Below are 19512 nucleotides of genomic sequence, written 5' to 3'. Positions count from 1 at the left end.
GCATAAAATGGAAAGTCAAAATAAAACCGATTTGTATAAAACGCTTTCATGATATCTATACCGTAATATTGAGTTTAACATCTTATAAAAATTAAACTAAATTACCAAGCTAACAATGAAGTTTCCTGAAATGAGAGAATGAGTGCGTCCAAGAATTATTTCAACAGAGTGCAATATTAAAGGGTATGGTATTTTTTTTTACAAAGATATGTTGCATTTACAAAGAATATTTAGCAAATAGTTAAGTCGCCAGCTTCCATCTGAAGCCAGCACATCTGCCTCCACTGCTCCCACTCCTAATCCACAAAAAAACTTAACTCTCTACTCGTAAAGTTCCAATTTTCTTTGAATTCTTTCTTAAAGCAGTTTTGAAATTAAATTCAAAAATATCAAAATTCAATTCTTATACACCAACAGTAGAATCTATCACGACTAATTTAGCAAATAGTTAAGTCGCCAGTTTCCATCCGAGACAAGCAAATCTGCCTCCACTGCTCCCACTCCTAATCCTAAAAAAAACTAACTCTTTACTCGTAAAATTCCAATTTTCTTTGAATTCTTTCTTATAGCAGTTTTGAAATCAAATTTAAAAAAAAAATCAAAAATATCAAAATTCAATTTTTATACACCAACAGCAGAATCTATCACGACTAACATTGTTCAGCTGAATAAATTGATTTATTTCGTTGGATTGCATAAAATTATATGGCGTGATTTCTTGATACAGTATACTATTTTTTCTTCCCAGTCAGGGCTGATCTGCCTTACATTAAATGAAGTAAATATGACTGTAAACGTATTCAGGGGTCGACCTAACCAACGAGACTTAAAAAAAAAACAGTCTTCAAAACGCCGGCCAAGCCGAATCATTAGCCCGCTAGACTTGAGTCTCTTAGTTAGCATAGAGGTTCGAGTCCTGGTGTCACTGGTTTGAACGGGGATCAGTGGAATGACTCCGTAAGATCAGCCAGAGTCTACCCAGCTCTAAATGGCTACCTGGAGAAATCTGAGAAAGCTAAAAAGGAAAGATGTGCGAAAGCAAAGGATGGCAAAGGATGAAGGAAAGCAAGGATCCATTGTACTTCCTGGCTAAAGGGTTATGAAACATATATCAGCACCACTAGTAGTATTGCAAAATATAATTCTTGACCTTCTAAGCCGTATTCTTTACCTTCTAGAAATCTTCAGAATGTGTAACATACGCCCTTTAAATATAGGCTACGACAAAATCATGTCATTAAAATGTATAGCACAAAATACATTAAAGTGAAGTACTCTTGAAAGGTAGAATAAACATATTTAAAAGTAAAACAGAATAATTTGAGACAAACACAAAATAAGCGCTAAGAACTTAAAAATATTTAAAAATCCTATTCTACTGAAATTAGAAAATGAACAGAAAAAACATGTAAACAGGCACTGTACATTGGACGGAATTCAGTAAGCAAGATTTAAAGTAGTAATTACACTGGCAGCATGTGTAAGAAACTAACAGCTATTGCTGCAATTCCCAGGAAGATGGCATTGGCTGACAACGAACTTGATCCAAGCTGGAAGAAAAAAAGATGATAACACAAGTGAAACTTGTTTATTTATTTTACATACTCATGGCTTAGCCAAAGAGCATGGGTAGCTTGAAAGATTGGAAACTGACGATAGTGTCGAAAAAATCAATACCCTATACTGTTCGATGTTACCCAAGTGAAGTAATAGGGCAAAATAGTATAACTGATAAAATTATTGTAGTAATAAGCATCCACTTTCTGAATGTATTATTGGATTAATGACGCCTCTTGATAACTAAGGGCCTTACGTCGGCCCTGCATTGGGTTTTTGAGAGCTGAGTTCAAACTCCGAGTCTCATATTACCAAGCTGGTATCGAACCCACTGCACTACCCCAGTACCCACCTTCTGCAAAGAAAAAAAAATTGGCAAAGTTTGAAAAATATCAAACACCAAACGTTATAGGGCACTGAGTTTTTCGACACTAGTGCCAGTTTCCATCCTTATCCACATTCTTTGAGCCTAGCATAAACAAAAGTAAAAATTTGACAAAGCCTGAAAATTAATGGGAGTATTTATGTAGATGGCATCTAACCAACACACATAATCCTTGAAGTTCGTCTTAATAGGCTTAATTGAGAAGAAGCAAATTTCATTAAATTTTTTTCAGCAAAAGGTTGCAACTGGGCAATCCCAGATAAGGTCAACCGGACCATAATCCCATGATTACAAATTTTGACAAATTTTTTATGTTTACTCTTTGGTGTCTATTAAAGATAGCTTAGATCGTAACCCAGGGGCTTTTTTTCTTCTTTTTTTTTCAAGAAAACACCCCCAATAGTCATTTTAGAATGAAGATATTCCATAAAGGTTATTTTTCAAAATATGGGGGGAGGGATCATGTGCCCTCCCAAATCAACGAAATTGGGTTTAAATTTTTATAGACATGATTAACTACAAATTTTTTTCATCAAATTTGATAAAAAAAAAGTTCATTTTGTTTCATCAAATTCCTTCTAGCAAAATGTTGCAACTAGGCAATCCCAGATAAGGTCAACCAGACCATGATACCCATGGTTACAAATTTTGACAAACTTTGTATGTTTACTCGGTGATGTCAATTCAAGATAACTTAGAGGAAGGGATCGTAACCTAGGTTTTTTTTCTCAATAAAAACACCCCCAATAGTCATTTTAGAATGATAATATTCCATAAAGGTTATTTTTCAAAATCTGGGGGAGGGATCATGTGCCCTCCCAAATGAACGCCATTGGGTTTAAATTTTTATAGATATGATTAACTACAAATTTTTTTCAGCAAAATGTTGCAACTGGGTAATCCCAGATAAGGTCAACCAGACCATGATATCCATTGATACAGATTTTGACAAACTTTGTACGTTTACTCTGTGGTGTTAATTCAAGATAACTTAGAGGAAAGGGACGTAACCTAGGGACATTTTTTTACTACTACAAATTTATTTTTTAACTACAATTTTTTTTTCTCTATACCTTTTTTTATTTCATAGTCACTCAAGATTTATTTTAAATTTTTTGACCCACACAGGGCAAATACTAAAGTTGCATATTTTAGGAAAATAATGAACACTTTCCTTTTTAATAAATTAATTTTAAGGAAAGTTCAGATTACTTTGACAAAACACAAAATCACAAAGAAAAGAAGAGCGAGGACAATAAACAGCAAGTGAAATTTTTTTGAAAAGGTAAACCTTTCACGGTTACAAAGAAAGGGTCATCATATTTTAGTTTTGTGCTCGTTTAAAACATTTTTTTTTTTTTTTATCATTTTATTTTGCACTGAGGACAGTCAAGCGGAGGTCTTGACCGAAATATTTGCATAATTAAAAAAAAAAATCACTGGTGGTTTATTGTTCTCGTTCTTCTTTTCTTTGCGATTTTGTGTTTTGTCATGATTAGCCCGTGTGGTCTCAGAAATATTTATAGATTACTTTAAAATAATATACATGGAATACAATACCATACAATGTATTCATTCTATTAAAATAAAGCGCTCCTATAGCAATTGTTTCTGTTTCTTTCATACATTAATTCAAAATAAATTATCAGTTTTACCTCAATGTTTAATATTTTCACCAAATAATTGAACTGTCTGTTGCGTTTTTAAAAGTTGCTCATCCACATGAACAAAATATAAATCAAATATATGTAGAAGCAACATTTGATCAAGATGGGCGGAGCAGAAGCAACATTTTTATTAGAATAATTACGATATTACTTCTAATTAACATGCTTAACAAAAAGAAGGAAAATTAACCTTTTTCAACAATTTTCAAATAACATTCAACATGTTTCCAATCTAACAAGCCATTAAAAAAAAACAAAAAAAAACTATAAACTGTGATTCAGTGGAGGGATAGAGCCAAATATAGTGTCTTATGTTAAAAACGCAGGAGAAAAGAAATATAACGTACTGGAAATTGCATTGGCATGGGGGATGGATTGTATAGGATTAGCCATAGGTGGGGGGCAACTGGGTCATTTTCCCCCGGCACCACAACTAAGGAGGTGCCTTAGCTGGGAGCTGTGACTTTGATTCGGGTTTTTCTGCTTATATTTGAGTCGGGAGGGACATTGTAATCAATTTATCCCTGGTCTCTACCGACCCTAGAAACAGCTCTGAACATGGGAATCATCAACCAGGCTGCTGGTTGAATCATCAAAATTCACTGGCTGTTTATTGTTCTCGTTCTTCTTTTCTTTGCGATTTTGTGTTTTGTCATGATTAGCCCGTGTGTTCTCAGAAATTATTTATAGATTACTTTAAAATAATATACATGGAATACAATACCATACAATGTATTCATTCCATTAAAATAAAGCGCTCCTATAGCAATTGTTTCTGTTTCTTTCATATTTTAATTCAAAATAAATAATCAGTTTTACCTCAATGTTTAATATTTTCACCAAATAATTGAACTGTCTGTTGCGTTTTTAAAAGCTGCCCATCCACATAAACAAAATATAAATCAAATATATGTAGAAGCAACATTTGATCAAGATGGGCGGAGCAGAAGCAACATTTTTATTAGAATAATTACGATATTACTTCTAATTAACATGCTTAACAAAAAGAAGGAAAATTAACCTTTTTCAACAATTTTCAAATAACATTCAACATGTTTCCAATCTAACAAGCCATTAAAAAAAAACAAAAAAAAACTATAAACTGTGATTCAGTGGAGGGATAGAGCCAAATATAGTGTCTTATGTTAAAAACGCAGGAGAAAAGAAATATAACGTACTGGAAATTGCATTGGCATGGGGGATGGATTGTATAGGATTAGCCATAGGTGGGGGGCAACTGGGTCATTTTCCCCCGGCACCACAACTAAGGAGGTGCCTTAGCTGGGAGCTGTGACTTTGATTCGGGTTTTTCTGCTTATATTTGAGTCGGGAGAGACATTGTAATCAATTTATCCCTGGTCTCTACCGACCCTAGAAACAGCTCTGAACGTGGGAATCATCAACCAGACAAAAAAAAAAAAAAAAAAAAGGAAAGGGCTAAGTGGATAAATCCAAACAGACTATAAATTTAAATAAAAGAAGAAATGGCTTACTGTGACATAATAATTGCAGCGATCTCCAGCACAGCATTCAGAACATCTCCAATCTAAATACCAAATTCGTTCACAATACGGCAAGGTCGCATTCCAAGTTTGTTCACAAAGGTCTTTGGTGGCACACTCTTTAGAAACGTTGAACTGTTTGGCAGCAGTAATTGTCCAATACGGAAGACCTAAGAATAAAATATTAATCAGGGTCTATGGAGGGAGTTTTTGTTTAGAGAAAGATTTATCGTCTTATTTTAACCCATTTCTTGTCTATCTGAAATAGTTTTCAAAATTTAAATTTAACCATTTTTTTAACCTCAAATTTGGAGGTTATAAACAAAAATAAAATCAGCAAACTGCCCTTAAACAATAAATCACAAAAGACCATTACAAATTTGGCCAGTATAGATGCAAGTTAAAAAAAAAACTTTTCAATGACTTAAAACCTTAAAAATTTCCAGAGCACAGATTATCAGATATTTGGCTTATTTTACAATAGCACATATTTTGATCGTTTTTCTACTTTTCATAATTAATTTCACTATTTCACACAACAAAAAGAGCACTGCTTTAAGCCATGTAATTTTCAATTTGTGCTGAATTTGTTCTTCAGTTTATTCAATAAAAAGCCAACAATTCAATTCTCTCTTATTTCTCCATAGTGTTACAGTCAATAAACTTTGGTTGCTTATTGCTGAGCAATGTTATCTCTCTTTATCTTTATGCTCTTGATTCTCCATAGTGTTACAGTCAATAAACTTTGGTTGCTGATTGCTGAGCAATACTGTCTCTCTTTATCTTTGTGCTCTTGATTCTCCATAGAGTTACAGTCAATATACTTTGGTTGCTGATTGTTGAGCAATATTGTCACTCTTTATCTTTTTGTTCTTGATTGTTCCTAGTGTTACAGTCAATAAACTTTGGTTAATGATTTCTGAGCAATACTGTCTCTCTTTATCTTTGTGCTCTTGATTCTCCATAGTGTTACAGTCAATAAACTTTGGTTGCTTATTGCTGAGCAATATTGTCTCTCTTTATCTTTTTGTTCTTGATTGTTCCTAGTGTTACAGTCAATAAACTTTGGTTAATGATTTCTAAGCAATACTGTCTCTCTTTATCTTTGTGCTCTTGATTCTCCATAGTGTTACAGTCAATAAACTCTGGTTGCTGATTGCTGAGCAATATTGCCGCTCTTTATCTTTGTGCTCTTGATTATCCATAGTGTTACAGTCAATAAAATTTGGTTGCTTATTGCTGAGCAATATTGTCTTTCTTTATCTTTGTGCTCTTGATTCTCCATAGAGTTACAGTCAATAAACTTTGGTTGCTGATTGCTGAGCAATATTGTCTCTCTTTATCTTTTTGTTCTTGATTGTTCCTAGTGTTACAGTCAATAAACTTTGGTTGCTGATTGCTGAGCAATATTGTCGCTCTTTATCTTTGTGCTCTTGATTATCCATAGTGTTACAGTCAATAAACTTTGGTTGCTTATTGCTGAGCAATATTGTCTTTCTTTATCTTTTTGCTCTTGATTCTCCATAGAGTTACAGTCAATAAACTTTGGTTGCTTATTGCTGAGCAATATTGTCTCTCTTTATCTTTTTGTTCTTGATTGTTCCTAGTGTTACAGTCAATAAACTTTGGTTAATGATTTCTGAGCAATATTGTCTCTCTTTATCTTTGTGCTCTTGATTCTCCATAGTGTTACAGTCAATAAACTCTGGTTGCTGATTGCTGAGCAATATTGCCGCTCTTTATCTTTGTGCTCTTGATTATCCATAGTGTTACAGTCAATAAAATTTGGTTGCTTATTGCTGAGCAATATTGTCTTTCTTTATCTTTGTGCTCTTGATTCTCCATAGAGTTACAGTCAATAAACTTTGGTTGCTGATTGCTGAGCAATATTGTCTCTCTTTATCTTTTGTTCTTGATTGTTCCTAGTGTTACAGTCAATAAACTTTGGTTGCTGATTGCTGAGCAATATTGTCGCTCTTTATCTTTGTGCTCTTGATTATCCATAGTGTTACAGTCAATAAACTTTGGTTGCTTATTGCTGAGCAATATTGTCTTTCTTTATCTTTTTGCTCTTGATTCTCCATAGAGTTACAGTCAATAAACTTTGGTTGCTTATTGCTGAGCAATATTGTCTCTCTTTATCTTTTTGTTCTTGATTGTTCCTAGTGTTACAGTCAATAAACTTTGGTTAATGATTTCTAAGCAATACTGTCTCTCTTTATCTTTGTGCTCTTGATTCTCCATAGTGTTACAGTCAATAAACTTTGGTTGCTGATTGCTGAGCAATACTGTCTCTCTTTATCTTTGTGCTCTTGATTCTCCATAGAGTTACAGTCAATAAACTTTGGTTGCTGATTGCTGAGCAATATTGTCTCTCTTTATCTTTTTGTTCTTGATTGTTCCTAGTGTTACAGTCAATAAACTTTGGTTAATGATTTCTGAGCAATATTGTCTCTCTTTATCTTTGTGCTCTTGATTCTCCATAGAGTTACAGTCAATAAACTTTGGTTGCTGATTGCTGAGCAATATTGTCTCTCTTTATCTTTTTGTTCTTGATTGTTCCTAGTGTTACAGTCAATAAACTTTGGTTAATGATTTCTGAGCAATATTGTCTCTCTTTATCTTTTTGTTCTTGATTGTTCCTAGTGTTACAGTCAATAAACTTTGGTTAATGATTTCTGAGCAATATTGTCTCTCTTTATCTTTGTGCTCTTGATTCTCCATGGTGTTACAGTCAATAAACTTTGGTTACTGATTGCTGAACAATATTGTCTCTCTTTATCTTTTTGCACTTGATTTTCCATAGTGTTACAGTCAATAAACTTTGGTTGCTGATTGCTGAGCAATATTGTCTCTCTTTATCTTTTTGTTCTTGATTGTTCCTAGTGTTACAGTCAATAAACTTTGGTTAATGATTTCTGAGCAATATTGTCTCTCTTTATCTTTGTGCTCTTGATTCTCCATGGAGTTACAGTCAATAAACTTTGGTTGCTGATTGCTGAGCAATATTGTCTCTCTTTATCTTTTTGTTCTTGATTGTTCCTAGTGTTACAGTCAATAAACTTTGGTTAATGATTTCTGAGCAATATTGTCTCTCTTTATCTTTGTGCTCTTGATTCTCCATAGAGTTACAGTCAATAAACTTTGGTTGCTGATTGCTGAGCAATATTGTCTCTCTTTATCTTTTTGTTCTTGATTGTTCCTAGTGTTACAGTCAATAAACTTTGGTTACTGATTTCTGAGCAATATTGTCTCTCTTTATCTTTGTGCTCTTGATTCTCCATAGTGTTACAGTCAATAAACTTTGGTTGCTGATTGCTGAGCAATATTGTCTCTCTTTATCTTTTTGTTCTTGATTGTTCCTAGTGTTACAGTCAATAAACTTTGGTTAATGATTTCTGAGCAATATTGTCTCTCTTTATCTTTGTGCTCTTGATTCTCCATAGTGTTACAGTCAATAAACTTTGGTTACTGATTGCTGAGCAATATTGTCTCTCTTTATCTTTTTGCACTTGATTCTCCATAGTGTTACAGTCAATAAACTTTGGTTGCTGATTGCTGAGCAATATTGTCTCTCTTTATCTTTTTGTTCTTGATTGTTCCTAGTGTTACAGTCAATAAACTTTGGTTAATGATTTCTGAGCAATATTGTCTCTCTTTATCTTTGTGCTCTTGATTCTCCATGGAGTTACAGTCAATAAACTTTGGTTGCTGATTGCTGAGCAATATTGTCTCTCTTTATATTTTTGTTCTTGATTGTTCCTAGTGTTACAGTCAATAAACTTTGGTTACTGATTGCTGAGCAATATTGTCTCTCTTTATCTTTTTGTTCTTGATTGTTCCTAGTGTTACAGTCAATAAACTTTGGTTAATGATTTCTGAGCAATATTGTCTCTCTTTATCTTTGTGCTCTTGATTCTCCATAGTGTTACAGTCAATAAACTTTGGTTACTGATTGCTGAGCAATATTGTCTCTCTTTATCTTTTTGCACTTGATTTTCCATAGTGTTACAGTCAATAAACTTTGGTTAATGATTTCTGAGCAATATTGTCTCTCTTTATCTTTTTGCACTTGATTTTCCATAGCATTACAGACAATAAACTTTGTTTGCTTATTGCTGAGCAATATTGTCGCTCTTTATCTTTTTGCGCTTGATTCTTCATAGTGTTACAGTCAATAAACTTTGGTAGAAAGTATTTAGGTTGAAAGTTAGAATTGAGATGTAAAGTACGACAGTATCTTATATAGCATGAGTTTTATTTCAACCTTTATATTTATTTAATGACAGTAAATTCACTCATTTGAGATTGCAATCTCAATTTTTTATTCATGAAAATTTGAGTAATTTTATATCCAACTATTCATTCCTTCAGCTATAAAAGACGGTTATTCGTGGTTCTCTTGACAACTTATCAATCACCTAAGAATTACTAGAATACTAATGTCAGCATTGAGAACAGTCTTCTTCCAGGGACAATTAAATCAAACATTTTGCTTTCAGTCCCATATTCATTGGAGTAACAAGGGTCATAAGGATAGTTGACCGTAGATAGTTTATGCAAAAATTGCCAAGAGTAGATATCAGCTTATTCATAAATGAGACAACTGGAAGAGACCACGCCTTCCTATCTTTTATTAGTAGACGTAAGACATTACCCCTCCTCCATTTCTATTCAAGTCAAGAGTAATTTGGGTTAGCAACTGGTTGTTTCTTTAATACTAAGATAAACAGTCTTCTATATTAGCATTATTGAATCGAATTTATTAACAAAAATATAAGTAATTAACAAAAACCCGACATAAAATAAAATACAGGGTGGGCCAAAAGTCATTGACCGTTTTTATTTTTCAATATCTTTTTTATTTCTTAATATTTTTATTTTCTCAATATTTTATTTTTTTTGGATCCTGGAAATTAATTACGGAGAAATTCAGTACTGTGCGAAGTACGGTATATAACGTGATATACCAATAAAAGATACATTACTACATAGGGCAGCAGAAATCTGGCAATATAACCTAAAAAAACTGAAAGAAGCACGAGAAAGAAAATAAAAAGATGTCAAGCAAGGATTTAACTAGGGAACGATTAGTATCCTGTATTAGAGTTATCACTACGACATTCATTTTAGTTTCCAGTCTTAAACCTTTGAAATGGAATTAGATTCCAAAGTGCATGTCTTCGTGTTTAGCTGTAAATTATTGGCTTAAAGACCCTTTTCATATTTAAATACTCTACTCACCATGCCTGGTTGTACCTTATATTGTTGCACATACATCCAATTACAAACTCTGAAAGTATTTCTAGGAAAACTAAAATAAATGTTCAAATATTTGGATAGTCATGAAAATAAGAGGACTAGAAGCCAATTTCTTTTTTGGTTAAAACTATGCTTTATTTGGAAAAATATCTCACATTATAATTACCATTACAATAACCATAACACCCATTAAGTATAGGTGGAAATAGCCACAACATTATGTGGGCTTTGGAGGGGGGGGATCTGTTGCTTCAAGGAGTGGATTAATCTCAAATATCCAAACTGTTTGTGCATTTTCACTTTAATTTCAAGAGACTAGCCTTTCAGATTCTCTTGAAAACAGAAAATGTACCTAACCACAATGGATCTGCAAAATAATACTGGCCATCATGGGCAAATCATATAGCCCGTCATGGGAAAATCGTATTGCCCATGTAAAATCATATGGGATACATTAAGAAACAAATTGTGAAAGATAGCAAAAGATTCCTAAAAGAAACTGATTATATTTTTTTAATGGAAATAAATCAAATATTTGTTTTGAGCATGATTTGCATATACCCAAAATGCTGATACTCCTGCGGACCTGCACCTCGCTTAATTATTAGGTTTTAGACGAGCCCCCCTCCCTCCCGCGTAAAATATCCCTCCCCGGCTGGTTGGTTTCCTATCACTTTTGACCTAGAAAAAAGGAAAAGAACTCTCAATTTCTGATCAAATGAGCATCCTCCAAAGTTTCTACAGCCCGGAGGTGGAGATGGGGATGAAGAAGGCACATGCGCCCTCCTATACTGACTAAGTACTACTCATTTTGGGGTTTGATGTTGTTCATTATTTTCATAATAACAACATAGACTAGAAAAATTCTCAGAAATAAAGAACTCTTTGACAATCAATTTCACATTTTTTGTACCCTCCCCCAATTAGATAGCTTATGCATAAATTGCCAAGGGCAGGTATCACATTATTCATATATGAGACAACTAGAAGAGACCACGCCTTCCTCTTTTTTATTAATAGACATGAGATATTAATTAAAAAGACCCTTCCTCCATTTCTATTCAACTCAAGAGTAATTTGGGCTAGCAACTGGGTATTTCTTCAATACCAAAATAAAGTCTTCTAGATGACTGTTATGACTTTTTAAGGGGTAAAAATAACCCCCTTGACAAAAGTTCTAAATACAGCCCTGGGGATAATGCATCAATGTCTACCTCCATCCTCTCTTTGTCTCTTAGAACTAATTATGTATTTATTTAAAGCTCAATGAGAGCTGGGATGTTTCAGCATTAAAATGCAACCTTTAAGGCATCCCTTCCCCCTCCCAAACTAGCCAAAATATTTTTAGATCCTAACAAATTTCACTGTCTTAGATTGTTTTACTTCCTGTTGTTTTACAATTCTAAGCATTTGCATACAAGTGCTTTAAACCTTACAATGGGCTTCCATATTTTTTTTCTATAGTAAGGGAGGGAGAGATATGCCTTAAAGGGTGCAATTTAATACCAAAACATGCCAAATTTCACTGAGCCTCATAAATTTATATTTAGTTCTAATTGAGAGACGAGGGGAGGATGGAGGCAGAAATTGATACATGATCCCCAGGGTTGTATCCGGACTTCTGTTCAGGGGGGAAGGATACAAAAAACTTTTTAATTACACCAAGCATGGAACTGATATTTGATCCCTCTATGATTTCTTGAAATATTTCTTGTCGGCGCTGTTATTATGAAAGTAAAGAATAACATTAAATCCCAAAATGAACAGAATTTATTCCGTATAGGAAGGTTCTCATCCCCACCACCACCTCATGTTCACATAAACTTCGAAGGGTGTACAATTGATAAGAAAAACGAGAGCTCTAGTCCTCTCTTATAAGTCAAAAGTGAGTATAGACCAGCCAGCTGCAGGGAGTGGGTGGGTCTTTTAGCTCTTAGGGAATTGGAACACAACAAAAAGTTTGATGGGATTTTCTTTCTGTGATTAACAGGTTAGTAGAAGACATGGAGTTTCTAAACATTTGGGAAATCTACTCATACTTGCTCAAACTCATACTATTCATACTTGCTCATACTCATACTACTCATACTTGCATGCAAAGCTGAAGCTTTAGGATAGGAAGAACAGAACTCAATCCAGATTTTTACCATTAGTTTTATTCATACCTACAATTTCAAGGGGATTCTCCCCTTGAAATTAACCTAAACAATAAAACCCTATTAGAGAAATTGAAAAAAAATATCACTCTTAATTTTTTGTTACATTGGTTCAGATACTCTGATACCCTACCTCCCAAGGCAGGTCTGTGCACACAAATAGATCTATTGATACAATAAATCGTGTTGAATATTCTTGAATTTCTTAGCAGACTGAGATTTTGGTTATGATTTAAGTCCTTTAAAGGAAAATTTGTTATTTATGATGAACTAGTAGGTGTTCCTCTTAAAGCACTAATTCTCCAAGAGATTATATCCCTTTCTTTTTGATATTGATTTCCAAAGGCTTGATAAGTTGGATAAAAATAGCTGAAATAGCAGGAAGGTGGGGGATGGGGGAGCACCCATACCAACAAGCAGGGAAAGGGGAATCCTATAAATTATCTTTCAACATTCTGAATTCCTTGTCTTCAAAAGTTTTTTTTAAAGAGGGTCCAGAGCCTGGACCCTCTGAAAAGTTTGAATACTTTTTTTCAAAGATGGACAAACCCGAATTTTTCAGTTTTTCTGTAAGCCAGATGTGGACAGACAAATGAAATCATAAGACATATCTACAATAATCAAACATAAGAAAACTAAATTGAATAATTTTGACTTACTTCCCCACTTGATTTTCGTCATACACATGTCTTCATGTTGCTCACAAATTTTGATGGTCTTCAGACATTTATCTGTGTTACCTTCTTGTTCATTGCAAACATAGCATTCTAGAGCAGAGCCTAAATAAGAAAAATCATCAGCTTCAACCCATTATTACAATGTGTCTGTAAAAGTATTCAGAGATACACACTAGTTCAATTCACAGGAGAGTAGAGTGGAGTGTTTCTCAATTCACAAGAGAGTAGAGGGAGTAAAGTTGAAAAAATACATTTAAAACTCAAATTTTTCCTAGGAGGGGGGTGATTAATACCAAAGCTTTCTATGTGTAAAGGGAGGGAGTAATGTGAGAGTAAGCTTTCCTTCCAGACTTTCTTGAAGGAGGTACTTTAAACTTAATAGAACCACATTACTCAATGAACCTCAACCAACTAGGTATATAGTCATGAAAGTGATGAAAACATTGGCAAATTTGATACTAAAAAGGAATATTTTTGATTCTTTACAACTGATATTTCCCCACAGACTACAAAAGCTAACACCAAATTTGGATAAATGATTAACCCATTACATCTGGGACAGGCTTCAATCTATTCTTTATGGAAAAATAGTTCTAAATTGAAAAGTATTAATTGAAAAATGTATAACTTCAAGCTATTTAAGGTTTAGAATAGTATTATGTTTTAAGATAGAAAAGGAATTATACCAAAAGATGATAGAACTAATAGGATAGATAGGCTTATGCAGCTGCAAGTGCATATCACAACCAGCTGCTGTCTTATGTATGCAAATTTAGTTTCTATGGCTTGCTGAACAACTCTTTTTCATCAGATGCCTTTAAGCATTATACTTGATGCAAAGTCTATAGGTTAACTCAGCAAGTTCTAATGATTCAAATACAAGGTTTAAAGAAGAATAAACTTCTAAATTTTGCATTAGTGTACTCCTTAAATAGTTTTCCAAAATGTCCTCTTAGATGATTCTGTTTTACAGATTCATCATTATAAAGCATACCAAGGTTGTATTGTTTTACAGGATCTGTAGGCAATAATTATTTATACTCTATCTATGCAAAGGATTTCAAGGAAATAAAGCATGCACTTTTAATGAGAATAGATTTTAATTTTGAAGAGAAAAGGAATAGTTTTTACACTCAATGTATTTAAGCTAATCATTAAAAGATGTTTCTGAAATTTAATTTAAATGCCAAGTACAACTAAAAAGCTGAGGATGTTTTATATTTGGTTAGTAGGTATACTCAAAAACAATTCTTTCTAATGAACTACAGAATTATTGTATCTGATAGTGATTATTCTGATGATAATTGTACCTGAGAGTGTAATAATACTATTACTTTACAATGATATATAATAATATTATGAAATATAATGATAACATAATGACAGTATCTGATAGTCATATAAGGTAGGAATTATTTCTGATGGACCAACAGAAGCCAGCATTTGTTTAGTTATAGAGGAGATACAGAGCACTTGATGAGAACATAATTGGTTACTATACTACCTTGGGCTTAGGGCCTGAAATGTCAACCCTAGTTATTATCCCCAATTTAACCTCTGCAAGAGAGAAAGAGCACCCTCCAAAAGTAGACTGGAAAAAAATGTGACTAGGGGAAATGGGACCACAGACTTTCAAGTTTGAGGAAGGAGACAATTCATTGGCCCATTTAATAATATTAGAAAATTGTACTTCCAACAATGGGACAATGGTAACATCATGTCAGATGGAATAAGATGAAAAAGTGAACACTTGACAAAGTGTTTATTGTGAATGTTTGATTTAGAAGCACTCACTTTTGTGTCAAGTTCTTAAGCATTTCCTGTGACCATCTTACATAAGTGGTAGAGCAGATCTTACAGGCATTAACGGTAGCACCAATTCACAAGATTTTGTGAATATTTTCTGAATCTTTTTTATACAAACAACAAAAGAGTATTTTTTAATAGGAGGGGGAGGGGGGGCGAAAATCTAGCTTTCTTTTTTCATTATATATATATATATATATATATATATATATATATATATATATATATATATATATATATATATATATATATATATATATATATATATATATAGAGAGAGAGAGAGAGAGAGAGAGCATACAATAAACTGAGTGTTATCTGATATGCTGAATATATTTGTTTCTTGTTTTACCCCTAATGGGGCTATTATAGGATATAACAAGGTCATAATAGCATTTGCTATTTCTTGGCTAGTGATTCAGCTGGTTTAGGCTATATGTTAGGTAAAATTGTACCTTAACTACTTTTGGCTATCTTGAAAAGGTGTTATGTTAGGAAAATGAAACTTTCAGGGATGGGTCTACAGTCTAAATTGTGTTCTGGGAAGGTAATTTACAGTACCTACCTCCACTCCTCATCTTACTAGAGGGTCCTGAATTTCTCTACATGACATGTCCATACCTATTGAAACTTTATCTAAACAATATTTTACCTTTATTTTCAGTTATCGGTTTCTATATCTCTGGCTTTAGTTCTGAAAGTGCAATTCCTGTTATTTGAATAGAATTTTAAGTCATATTAATGTTGTTTTTTTTTCTTCAAAATTTAAGAAATGTATTTTCTTATGTTTACAACCTTATAAATTAGGATGAGTAAAGTTTTGAAGCTGAAATCAATTTAATTGTACTTAATTTAAGTAAAAAATCTACTTGGCAAGGATCCACTTTTATATCACACAGATTTTTAAAGGCCATCAGAGGCCAGGACCTTATAGTTGGAGGAGTGGAGGTAGGTACTTCAAAATACCTTCCTATGACATACTTTACTCTGTAGACCCATCCCAGGAAGATTCATTTTCCTAACCTAACCCCTTTCAAAGATACCCAAATGGGACTAAAGCAGAAATTTACCATGGTATAATTCTAGTTTAGTGACTTCTTGCTATCTCAGAAAGGAATTAGGTTAGGAAAATGAAAGTTTTGGGGATGGGTCTACAGGCTAAAATGTATCCTGGGAAGGTGTTTTAAAGTAACCATCTCCATGCCTTCTCTGTCTAAAGGGCCCTGAAAGTCACCTACATGACAGGTTTATACCTATTGAAATTTTTATAAAACAACATTTTACCTTAATTTTCAGTTACCAGTTGCTTTTTCTCTACCATAGTTCTAAAAATGCAATTCCTGTTATTTGAGTAGAATTTTAAGCCATGTTAGTGTTTTTTTTTCTTTAAAATTTAAGAAATGTATTTGCATATCTTTAAAACCTTATAAATTTGGATAAGTAAAGTTTTGAAGCTCAAAATAATTTTGTTGAACTTCATTTAAGCAAAAGATCTATTTGGCAAGGATTCACTTTGATATCACACATATTTTTAAAGGCCATCAAATGTCAGGACCTTCTAAAGGGAGAAGGAGTGGAGGTAAGTACTTCAAAATACCTTCCCATGACATAATTTAGTCTGTAGACCTATCCCAGAAAGATTCATTTTCCTAACCTAACTGCTTTCAAAGATACCCAAAAGGGACTAAAATAGAAATTTACAATGGTAAAATTCTAGTTTAATGATTTCTTGCCATCTCAGAAAGGGGTTAAATTAGGAAAATGAGAGTTTTGGGAATGGGTCTACAGGCTAAAGTATATCCTGGCATGGTATTTTAAAGTACCCATCTCCAATCCTTCTCCCTCTAGAGGGTCCTGAAATTTGCCTAAATGACAGGTCTATAGCCTACTTGTTGAAATTTTTACAACATTATACCTTAATTTTCAGTTACTAACTGCTTTTTCTCTGCCTTTAGTTCTGAAAATCCAATTCCTGTTATTTGAGTAGAATTTTGAGCCATATCAATGTTTTTTTTTTTTTTTAATTTAGAAAATGTATTTGCATATCTTTAAAACATTATAAAATGGGATTGAGCAAAGTTGTGAAGCTGAAACAATTTTGTTGTACTTTATTCAAGCAGAAGATCTATTTTGCAAGGTTTCACTTTTATAACACAGGTCAGGACCCTCTAGAGGGAGAGGGAGCAGAGGTAGGTACTTCAAAATACCTTCCTGGGACATACTTTAGCCTGTAGACCCATCCCTGAAAGTTTCATTTTCCTAACCTAACCCCTTTCCAAGATAGCAAGAAGTCACTAAACTAGAATTTTACCATAGGCTATTATACTTATCTTATAAACAACTTTGCTAATGCAGAAGTAGTCAACTACCAAATATTTACTAAAAAATAATGCAAGCTAAGAAAATTGTGTATAGGCTAACCAAGGGCAATTGTGCATAGGCTAACCTCTGCAGTCTGGCACACAGGCTAGGCTAACAGAGGGGGGCTTGGGTGCATTTGTGAGGATAGCTATGAGGAGGCTACATTTGAAGTCAGTAACAAAACATGCACAAATTGACATATTCATCTTTTAGCTACCAACATAGCTCAAACATCAATGAGACTAGTCATCACATAGGCCTAGACTCTGAGTCAATTTCCAGATTTGCCTTTCACCTTGGCTGGCTGAACTAATTTCAAAGACAACAAAAAGTCCCTTACCGACAACCCACTTAAATTTATTTAGAGTGCTTTATCAAAATACGATACCTAGTTGAAACAGGAAAAGAAAAGAAAATAATGTGTAAATGTTATAACAGAACATTTTCAAGGAAGAGGTAGCCTTGTAGGCTATTCAGGGTGCGTTTGTTTACTTGTCCAATGGGATTTTTACTAATCGAGGTTTAACCCCTAAAAGATAGCAACAAATACTTGTCTGGCCACGTGTCGCTTAAAACGGCAAGATTAATTGCGAATAATAACAACATTAGTCACGTGTAATTATTGTTTTAATGCTATGTGAAGTTTTGACAAGGGAGAGGCTAGGACTTTGGGCCTGTTTCAAATTTTACAGGCAAATACAGCTTCAGCAATTATTTCAGAGCTGGGTAGCCTAATACAATTTGTGTGGCCAGAAGTTTAATTGTAAGATTTCAAATTGTGGTTGTCATTTGCCTTTTTAAGTCATTCCATTCAAGATGCTTTGGATATTTTTTATTGTGATAAATTGTCTTAATGCTCTGAAAAGGGAAAATTATTTCAATTGCATAGGATAGGAAAATTTTGGTAGGCTAATTAATTCAAAGTCCTAAATTAGCCAGGGAAGTGTTTTTTTTTCACTAAAAAATCACCACGTTCTTTGAACTCCAATTATATAGCCCTGTTTTTGGCCCCCTTGATCCAGCTCCTGATTGTCATTTACACTAAATTTCACTTTTTCTGTTACCTATTTATGTTTGCACCAGTTTTACCATTGGTAAAACTGGTACAAACAGTATTACTGGCTTTCATATAAAGTGAATATACCACTTGATGCCTTTTGTAATGCTGTTTACAAATATAATAATCGCTTCTACCGCAAGTTCAGATTTAAGCACTTTTTGACCTCTTAAAAATGACCTATATATGGGGTCATTACAAATCTGTAATAGTTTAGAAACAAATTTGGGCTATATATTTGCACATCAGGGGGTGGGGGGTAAAGTGTAGCATATATTAAATATGTAAACTAACCATTGCTTGAATTTTTTTATGTGTGTGCTGTTGCACTGGTGATTTCTCTTTTCATTAAAATTTGATGTGCACAAACACGTTAAAAAAAAAAAAAAAACAGCAATGGTTAGTTTGCATATATAATATATGCTATGCTTTACCTCCACCCCCCTGATGTGCAAATATATAGCCCAAATTTGTTTCTAAACTATTACAGATTTGTAATGACTCCATTTATAGGTCATTTTTAAGAGGTCAAGAGGTGAAAAAGTGCTCAAATCTGAATTTGCAGTAGAAGAAATTATTATATTTGTAAAGAGCATATAAGAAGGCATCAAGTGGTATATTCACTTTGTATGAAAGCCAGTAATACTGTTTGCACCAGTTTTACCCTTGTTTCTTGTTAATATTACTAAGGGGTCATAGTTAAGCACTAGAGAAGTCATTGTTAAATAACATGTGCTTATGTATATATAGCTTTTTGCTACTTATTCTTCTTTGGTTATATAATGCTTGATGTGGTATAAGCCAAGAGAAGGACCTGTAGACCTATAGAAGAAAACCTGTTAAAAAAAAGATGATTCTTTGTAATTTACATAATAATTATAGCTTTCTACATGCAGCCCTGCTCTACTTTAGCCCCAACCCTCCTAATATGGAAATCTATAGCTGAAATTACATATTTTCTATTGATTCTGCCAATCTATCCCTCAACCCTTGTACCTGTTAATTGAGGCAACTGTGGCAAAACAAGAACTAGAAAAACAAGTAAAAGGTGGCAGAAAACATTGGAAATATATAATTTGGGC

General features: G+C 33.5%; 1 protein-coding gene across 1 annotated transcript; it reads right to left on the bottom strand.

Annotated features, from left to right (window-relative positions):
- Positions 1–1229: 1229 nt before the first annotated feature.
- Positions 1230–17909, bottom strand: LOC136028384 (UPAR/Ly6 domain-containing protein cold-like). The gene is made up of 4 exons (XM_065706195.1): positions 17762–17909; positions 13189–13308; positions 5103–5281; positions 1230–1550 (listed from the first exon to the last, which is right to left on the bottom strand). The coding sequence occupies exons 1-4, from the start codon at positions 17814–17816 to the stop codon at positions 1464–1466; spliced, it is 441 nt and encodes a 146-aa protein (XP_065562267.1). The 5' UTR covers positions 17817–17909; the 3' UTR covers positions 1230–1463.
- Between the last annotated feature and the right edge of the window lie 1603 nt (positions 17910–19512).

Source organism: Artemia franciscana, chromosome 6 (genome assembly GCF_032884065.1).
Source record: "Artemia franciscana chromosome 6, ASM3288406v1, whole genome shotgun sequence".
NCBI lineage: Eukaryota > Metazoa > Arthropoda > Branchiopoda > Anostraca > Artemiidae > Artemia > Artemia franciscana.
This window is presented reverse-complemented; position numbering and strand designations above follow the sequence as displayed.

Coding starts and splice junctions, on each gene's coding strand:
- LOC136028384 (XM_065706195.1), bottom strand. CDS start 17,816: ATGTTCTGTTATAACATTTACACATTATTTTCTTTTCTTTTCCTGTTT. Junction 13,309..17,761: donor TCTTTTCCTGTTTCAACTAG/GTATCGTATTTT, acceptor TTTCTTATTTAG/GCTCTGCTCTAGAATGCTAT. Junction 1,551..5,102: donor GCTGCAATTATTATGTCACA/GTAAGCCATTTC, acceptor TTTTTCTTCCAG/CTTGGATCAAGTTCGTTGTC.